We start from the raw sequence: 9226 nt of genomic DNA, 5'->3' as shown, positions 1-9226 counted from the left end.
TGAACATACTTGTATCATAAAGTAATATCCAAAAATAGATTAATTTTTTTTCAAATAAAGGTAAATGTCCATTAGACTGACTATTGTATTACGGAAAAAATATGAAAAAATAATTAATTGATTTTAAATAAATTTATCTGCGTGATACCCGATATACCACCAGTAAAGCTAAAATTAATTATTTTTCTAGAATTTTTTTTATTGTATATTATGTTAAATTAGTATTATTTTGTTGTAAATTAATTAATAATTTAAGGCTTCATCGACTAAATGATGAAGTAATTGCATTAAAGCCCACATAATTTTAATTTCTTTAAGTTCTTTATTTGTTAAATACCTTATCTTTCAATATCCTTACTCGTATTATAAGCTTTTAAAAAAATAACAGTAGGAGAATTAGGAAGGAGTTGATAGTAGCTAGCACCTTGACTCTTCTGTCCGTATGCACTCCATGTAACGGGTACTGTGTCAACTTGGCAATTTACATCACTTTTTTTTTGTAAAATCCATTATATACTTAAAGTATCAGATAATGAATATTTTGTTGAAGAGATTGTTGTAGCAATATGCCAAACTGGAAGCAAGCTCAGAAAAGGTTGATAACACATTGCACAATGGGCGGAATAGAGAAAGTAATGTGAAGATATAAAGGAGTAGAAATGAAAGTTTCGAGAATGGCCATGTCAACTTACTGGAACCACTCGTCAACCAAGTATCGTTCACCACCTCCAAATGGATATTACAAGCAGCTTCTAGCGTGTTAAAAAAAGACAGGAATGACCATCTTTAAGGCATCTCTATGAATATCAGAGTTTCTAATAGACCAAAGAATTTGAATATCTCCCTTAAGTTGATATTTTGAAATTTTTTTAGTCAAGTGTAGACTTAGCTGGCTTACTAAAAGCGATAAAACCAAACTGATTCAGAATATGTGTACAGATTGTTTTCTCTGTTTTGATGTGGTGTTTAACAAAAGTCAAACGCAATTCCAATACCTCAATTAAAATCCTACAATTTTTTTTTACAGAAACAATTAAACTTCAAATCTAATGATATTTACTAAATATAATAATAACGATTACACAATAAATGTACTTAAAGTGAAGATTATTACAAATCATCCTTAACTAAAAATAACTTAAGATTTATTTCTTGAAAAATGAAGATATGCTTTTTGTTCCCTTTGCGCTCTTGGCTAATGCTTTGTCCTTAGCTGTGAGTACGCGCTCCTTAGGTGCTGGTGCCTTTGGTGCATCATTAACGATTATATTAGATTTATCATCATCCAGTGAGTCATCTAATAGGCTATTATTTTTTAATTTTTCATTAGCACTTTTATCATTCGTGTTTTCAAGTTTAATTTTTTTATTATCATTTGAATTAAGTGATTGCAAGTGATTTTCGTTTATTTGCCTGTTTCTGCTCCTCAACGATGGCTTTTATTTCCGGTTGTATTTCAAAATATTTTGTGAGATCGTCGTGTAAATCCAAGTCAATATAACCACCAACAATATCACACGCCATACGCAAATAGTCAATATCGTTAATCAGATCTTCAGCTGTTGAATTCTCGCTGGGAGTGTAATTATGTGACACGGTGCTCAGTCCGCAATAAATTCCTTTGCTTTTAAGCACATTCGCAATGTTTCGGGTTTTAAGCGCTAACCAAGCTAACGTTTTTTCTGCATTGTACTTATAAAACACCGTTTTGGAACCAGCTAATCTTTTAACATCAGCTACGCAACCTAATGTGTCTTTGTCTACAAAAGTCGTAAGCAGGCGAGAAGTGCTTAAATCTTCACTTTGCCTGCAATGCAGTTCCAGTACTCTTTGGGTGCAATGCTTGCGTATATGATGTATTGCCAAAAATGTGACATCAATCGGTGTAGTAACATAAATACGTCCATTGGAACATACATTTGAATCTATTAGCCAACTTCGTCGTGGTTCAGAGAACTGTAATACTTCCATAATGATTTTATTGGAACATGCTATAAATAGCGCGGTGGTACCTTTGCCCGGATGAAAGAAGCGTTCTAATCGCAATTCATTATCGGCATTTTGCATTAAAGATTCGGCAATATAAAATACTTTTCTTATAGATGATGCTTTAACCGTTTTATTGTCTCTTGTTGAATCATTTAATTTGGTTTCTGATTTAGAAGAACGCGTAGATTTTATTTTGCTCATATTTGCTAACAAAATTTCTTTGCATTTATTTTTGCGCGAAAATCTTGAAGTATGCTTTAATCATAAACAAAACCATTAACCGCTGTACAAAATCATGTGTATTCATATTAAGAAACAAAGAATACTTGTACAAGAACGGCAACTTAAATGTAAACAAAAAAAACCAACCAATACACTCTCAAAATAATTTACTACTACCAAACCAAGCACGTTGTTTTGTTGTTGCAATTCGACCCACCCCGACTGAAAAGTTTCACCACCCCGAACAGAACGTTTCACCACCACGAACGGTCTTAATTTTTTTTATTACGAAAGAGCAATATGAAGAGCGCAAATTGGGTTTTGTTTAGTTATTTTGACAGGAGAAATGCGCCAAAAACTGAAAAACGTAGTCAAATCAAACTGAGTTATAAAAAGTAGTGAATAAGTTTCTTTGAAAAAATAATTATATTTATTATAATTGTTATTATAGTAAATTATTATATATTATTATTAATATTTGAAGATGGTGCGAAATTGCGTGATGGGATGTAAGTTATTTAAGGGAATGTATGAATTTCCTAAAAATGACGAAAGAAGGTAAAAAAACAATAATTTATTAATTGTGGATTTAAAATATATGTTTTGTGTTTAATGTGATTTGTTTGTTTTGATGTGTATAAATACAAATTAGTAAAGCAAAAATATATGTGAGTATATATTTAATATATTTTAATAAAGTTGTGCTATGTGTTAATTTGTGTTTGTTAAATATGTGAAAAATCCAATAAGAAATATAAAAAAAAACAAAAATTGTAAACAATTTTTTGATGGTAAAAAGAGTGGAGTATGTAAATTATATTTGTATATTAAAATATTCATATTCAAATGTATGAATAGTTTAAAGACTTTTAATATTATTTAATTTATTATTAATTTAATTCAACAATTTTATTTTTAATAAAATACTTTTATGCAATAAAATAACTTTTAATATGTTTTCTAATTAACAAATTTTACTATTTCATTTGTTCATGTTAAAAACACTGAATTGAACTAAATCGTATATTTCTTGGGACTGCTTGAAATTAGAAAATATAAATTTTTGACAATTTTTGTCAAAAATTGAGGTTGCTTATTTTGCGTTATTAATATTTTGTATTTTGTTGTTTTCTGTTTTATTTTCAACAATAATTGAATTGCCTTAATATAACATTTTTTTTAAAAATTATTCTTTTTCTGGAATAAGAATTGTGTATTATAAAAAACATATTAATTTATTATTAAAAATTTTAATATGATATTTTCTTAAAGTTTTTTTCGTTTAACGGCTTTAATGCATTTTTGATCCGGTAATCTTATTCAATTATTTTCGGGTATATCGCAAGTGCATTTTCTATAAAAGTGATGCATGGCAATAAAGTTTAATATATATGTATGTATGTTTACAATTATCTAGTCCCAGATTTTAATATCATATTGAACATATTTTTAGTATATTATTCAAAAAAGACAATTTCTTTTATTTAAATATTATTCCTTATGTACGCAAACAATATATATTGTTTTAAACAAATGCCTTTAATAAATTTGTATGTTTATTAAATTATTGTTATTATTATTTCAATTCTTAGAAATAATAAATTATGAGTACAACTTGTACTTCTTTTAATTAAACCCAGCTAATATTCTTAAATACTTAAATATTTATTAATAAATATATTTTATAAATATGATGGTATATTAAAAAATTTTCAATATTTATAAAATACTTTTTTATTAAATTGCATATAAAAATACTCCTGCTTGAAAAATTCATATAAATCTAATCATACAGTAATGTATGTAAATGAATAATACGCATCATTCACCTCACACATTTGAAGCGAATGCGCGTACATCCCCACCCATCAACAGATTTATCGCTACTGATCAGAAATGCATGCAAATTAAAAATACGTACATTCATCACATAAATTTACAGCGAATGCGCGTACACCCTCCCCATCAATAGATTTTTCAGCACTAAATTTGAAAAATTTGCCTATGCAGAGAAATATAATTCATCATTCACCACTTGAGTGTTACCGTATAAAAAAGTAAATTGGTAGTAGCTTCGGTTTTTATTATTAATTACACATCATAACAGCATTTAATGATATTATTTCAATATTATATTACAAATAATGTTTTATACGCTCAAAAAATATTTAAGAAAATATAAATCATTAAATAAGATATAATCAATACTGCTTTTTTTATTTTATAAAAAAATTCTCTTCTACAAAAGTTTGTTGCCGAACATAATATATCAAAATACTTTAAAATTTATATGAAAAAATTAATTAAAATTATGAATTTGCTGAATACATATTACATGATTAAGCAAACTAAACTGATTAAAATTGACTGATTTAAATGTTTATATATTAATTTATATATTTATTTATCATATATTGTTATAATATATATTTGTTGTTATAATATATATTTTGTTTACGTGATGTGATATTATTAACCAAATAAGGTACACACAACTTTTTTATATTATTAAAAGGAAAGCATATGATAAGCAAGTAGTAAGAAATTAATATACTGCAACCCCAAAAGAGAGTAATTTGATGTTATCGTGGTAAAATCACATGTATTCCATACGTGTGCCAAAGTGTAATAAATTTCTCTTCGTTTCGATGGAAGTGGGCGGAGTTTCCGTTCTTGTAAAAGTATTCTTTGATTAGATTGATCATGAGCAGTGATCTACGTTAACATTGCTATCTGTCTAACATCATGTTCCCATTGCAGCTAAAACAAAACGAAGGCAGTGGGAATTTACTATTGGAAACATGTTATCAATAACCACATTTGTTGCTATTTTCAATGATATCTGATATAAGAATCAGTATATAAAAAATTTTTTACAATTTCAAAATTTATTTATGTTAGTACTCTGCTTAACAAGAAAAATATTGATTGTGGCTTTAACAAAAATGGATAGTAACCAATTTTATAACTTAAGGTATTGAAGATATTGAAGAATTGAAGGTCAAAAGAATTATTTTTCTTATTATAGTTAGAAATATTTTAACTATAACAGTATTGTTATATGACAATTTTAAAACGCTTTTTTGGTAATCCTGATTTTTAAAATTTGAACATTTTTATGGAACCGTAAAACTTTAAAAAAATAATGGATATATTAACTAAATATTTATATTATATTTATATTTATAAGCCAATAGTAGTTTCAAACATATAATCACACATATGTAAAAAAAAACATTTCTAATATTATTGTTATCTATTGTATTGTAAATATTCTTAAGAGGTTTTGTCTGTATATGCAATAATATTGTATGTATTGTATTATTTATTTTGTATTTCTTATTTTTTTATATTAATTATAAATAAATTAGTATGTGCTTGTAATTAGTTTTGTGTATAAAAAGTATCTTAATTATTTACGTAATATTTAAAAGAAAATTACGTTTCATTATAAGGATTTTTTTAATTAAATCAAAATTTATTTTAAAAATAGAACATAACACAAATGTTTTTAATCGAATATTGAAGATTTAAATATTTTTAAATTTCTGTAGTTTCCCTGTGACATGTAATTTAAAAAAATGTCTACACCATTGAAGAATTTTTGATTTTAAAATTTATAACGATTAACGATTGCATATATTTAACAAATTCTATGAACGCTTTTGTTTGGAGGAAACGGCAACAATATGCCTCTGCAACGACCGTTATATATTGCATTATTACCGAAACAATCAGTTCCTTGAATTTAAACTGCATGATTTTAAGATGGCCGGCATTAGTTAAAAAGTTAGAGCCTTCTTATGGAAGCGGACTTAGAGTTTATATAAAATTCGTATAAAGTTTACCACTGTGACTTGAAAAACCTCATTGAAATACCATAGCTTTTACAAAATTAAAATTAACAATTATAAAAAAACAATAAAAGTAGAAACGAAGTGAAATAATTATTTCGTTGTAATAAATTTACAACATAAAACGTAACGGAATTTTGGTTTTTTATAATTTGCAAAGGCAGCAACGTTTTCAAGATGTACCGCAATAATACTGATATACCAGATGTACATATAATAAAAAAAAAAAATACTAACTGTTTTAACCTGTTTGTGTTGTTGTTGATTTAATATATATATTATTTCTAGGGTGCACTTCGCCACCAATTATATGGATTTAACGATGTGGAATTAAATGATATGCGTAATACATTTACGGATGCCACAAACCCATTTCCATCACCGGAATTATCACCAACATCGCCAAATGCACCATTTCAGTTTTTCTCTTCGAATGTCATCGGTATGCCATTCGGTACATCTGATGCCTATAATCAAAATCAAGTGGGACTTGGCAGATCGACAATTAGCGAAACAGATTCAAGTTCTTCATTATCGAGTTATTCTAGCAACCAACATTTCAATCGCTTCTTGTCTCAACAATCGGAAATGAGCGCTTCACAACAACAACAGCCACAGCAACGTTTGCAACAACAGCTAAATTTAACTGGCGCATTCGCTCAGCCACAAATATCGGTTAGTCCAACCACTGGCAATCATCAGCAACAGAAAGATGACATATCCAAATCTCTTCAAATGTTTGCATATAAAATGGCATGCAAGTCAGAACAAGGTTTGGTTAATTAATTTAAACGATTCATTTTTGTTTAAATGTTCATTTTTGAATAATTATATACATATATATAAATTTTATGTTTTTATAATATTATATTAATATTTATAATATTTTATTAATATATATTTTATTTAATTATTTTTATAATATAAAAATAATTATAATTTTAGAACAAATTCAACAGCAAACACCTAAGGCAAATGACTTAATGCAAGATTTCTCCTACAATGGTTTTACTACCGATGATTGTTTCCAATATCAATATCAATACCCAACAATGCATCCAACAGAGGATGCTAATAAGAACATTGGATTTGATGTCATTAATAGTAATTATTCGTATGGGATCTCTGAGGCGCACAGCAACATCTGGAAAATGAAACCAACTCAACAGTTAACGAAGTCTAATGTTCAGGCATCTAACTTTCAGCCAGCTAAAGAACCGCGTGCTATAAGTATTGGAGTTGCTGCTGCGTCTATGTCGAATTCCGTTGGTGTTGCTCCAATCAAAAAGGTTGATAATAGTAACAATTATAACAAGAGAATACAAAAACGATTCAACGCTGCTAAACATTCTGTAAATGTAAGTATATTATTAAAATAAAAATAAATAAAAATATAATGATAATATGATGTGATTTATTAACATGATATATATATGTATGATTTACTATTTTTTATTTGTTTTTTTTTCCAGTCGGTAATTAAGCATTGCGTTTTCTGCGAAAATAACAATGAACCAGAAGCAGTTGTGAAAAGCCATGCCGTGCGCGATTCACTTGGTAGGGTTCTTTGTCCAAAATTGCGTACATATATTTGTCCAATATGTAAGGCATCAGGTGATGAGGCACACACAGTTAAGTACTGCCCACAAAAACCAATAGTCACCATGGACGACGCTATTAAGGCACAAGCGTTCCGTTTGGCTAAAGGAGGCTTTTACAAACAACAGATGAAGGTTTAAATAAGGAATGAAAAATATCCTCAAATCAAATATATGTACATAAAAAACAAAACTATCTCAAAAACAATTAGTTTTGCACTTAATGTGCATTCGTTATTTTTTTTTTTTTTAAATGTACAAAAGTACATTACGTTCAAGAAAACACATTTTATACCTTTTATCACTAAATTAATTCAATTAATTTAACAGGATTATTCTTGATCAAAGCAAAGCATTTTTATTTTTATTTTATGTCAAAGTTCTTGAACTAATTTGACATATTTTCAAATATATATATTAATCTTTTTGAGTTAATGTAACTTTAGTGCGTAGTTACATAAAAGATCTTAGAAAGAAACGAAAAAAATTTAACTAATCAGATCTAATTCTCTTGCTGAGCAACGAGATATCATTCAACGGTTGTGAATTATTATAAAAATAAAATTATATCATATTCAATTATATGATCTTCAAAAATTATCGCAACAATTTTAAATTTTGACTACTACAGAAGTTTAATGTTATAATAAATTCTGAAAGTATTTTATAATATTTTCTCGTGAATAATAGTTTCTAATGAAATTGCTAATTTTCCTAAAATGTTTCTGTGAGAAAACATTCATATTATACAATATATTAAACTTGATTCTTTTTTTAACGTGTAAGATTGAAAAAACTAAAGGAGATGTTTCGTAACATTTCTTAAAAATTTATATAAAATATAATAGTTTTGTGTTTTGTATACGTACGATTCCGTCAAATTGAAATTGTTTGTTTTAAAATTTAAAAAATAATATTTATTAGTGAAAAAATGTTAAAACGTTCGCGTTTTACACAATTTTTAATAATAAGAATTTTGGTATGTAAACGTTCAAAAGTAGTAATAAACGTTATTTGAAACTGATTAGTGTGTATTTATATTTGTATTTAAACCAAAACATATAGACATAACACCAATGAACTGACAAAACCAAAAGCCATATTGGAATCACTTTTTACAAGTTTTTTTAAATAAAATAATATTAACTAATATGAAATCCTTTCTTAAAATTTGGTAGATAAGTTTTTTTTATTTAAATTTAATTTTAAAAGTCGAATACGATAAAGAAGACTATTTTCCATAAATAACAGTAAACAATTAAAGAACAGTAATAAATCAAAGCAATTAAAACAATTATTTCTCGCTTATAGTTTTTATTTGAGAATCTCATTCTTTAAATACAATTTTCAGTTCAATCTACCATGAAATAAACTATTCAAATGTTATAATATCGAAGTCGGTTACACGCAGTGTGTGTATGGCATTCGGCCAGCGTATGACGCATCAGTCGGAAAGTTCATATTGTTATATGCTATGCCTTCCCCCGTTCTTGCAAATGATGCAATTTTAGAATAAACATTGTGAGCGGTACTTGTATGCCATGGATAAGTGGCTGTGAAATG

At 27.2% G+C, this 9226-nt stretch overlaps 1 protein-coding gene and 1 pseudogene across 1 annotated transcript; one reads left to right on the top strand and one right to left on the bottom strand.

Moving 5' to 3' along the window:
- Positions 1 to 1039: 1039 nt before the first annotated feature.
- On the bottom strand, positions 1040 to 2629 carry LOC119683825 (annotated as a pseudogene).
- A 3344-nt stretch (positions 2630 to 5973) lies between these two features.
- LOC119684836 (protein nanos) lies at positions 5974 to 8027 on the top strand. The gene is made up of 4 exons (XM_038098965.1): positions 5974 to 6272; positions 6354 to 6837; positions 7011 to 7423; positions 7538 to 8027. The coding sequence occupies exons 1-4, from the start codon at positions 6243 to 6245 to the stop codon at positions 7802 to 7804; spliced, it is 1194 nt and encodes a 397-aa protein (XP_037954893.1). The 5' UTR covers positions 5974 to 6242; the 3' UTR covers positions 7805 to 8027.
- Positions 8028 to 9226: the final 1199 nt, after the last annotated feature.

The sequence above is a fragment of the Teleopsis dalmanni genome, chromosome 2 (genome assembly GCF_002237135.1).
Source record: "Teleopsis dalmanni isolate 2A chromosome 2, ASM223713v2, whole genome shotgun sequence".
NCBI classification, from domain to species: Eukaryota; Metazoa; Arthropoda; class Insecta; order Diptera; family Diopsidae; genus Teleopsis; species Teleopsis dalmanni.
Note: the sequence above shows the minus strand (reverse complement) of the source record. Positions and strands in the feature narration are given on the sequence as shown.

Coding starts and splice junctions, on each gene's coding strand:
- LOC119684836 (XM_038098965.1), top strand. CDS start 6,243: ATGTACCGCAATAATACTGATATACCAGAT. Junction 6,273..6,353: donor ATAATACTGATATACCAGAT/GTACATATAATA, acceptor TATTATTTCTAG/GGTGCACTTCGCCACCAATT. Junction 6,838..7,010: donor GGCATGCAAGTCAGAACAAG/GTTTGGTTAATT, acceptor TTATAATTTTAG/AACAAATTCAACAGCAAACA.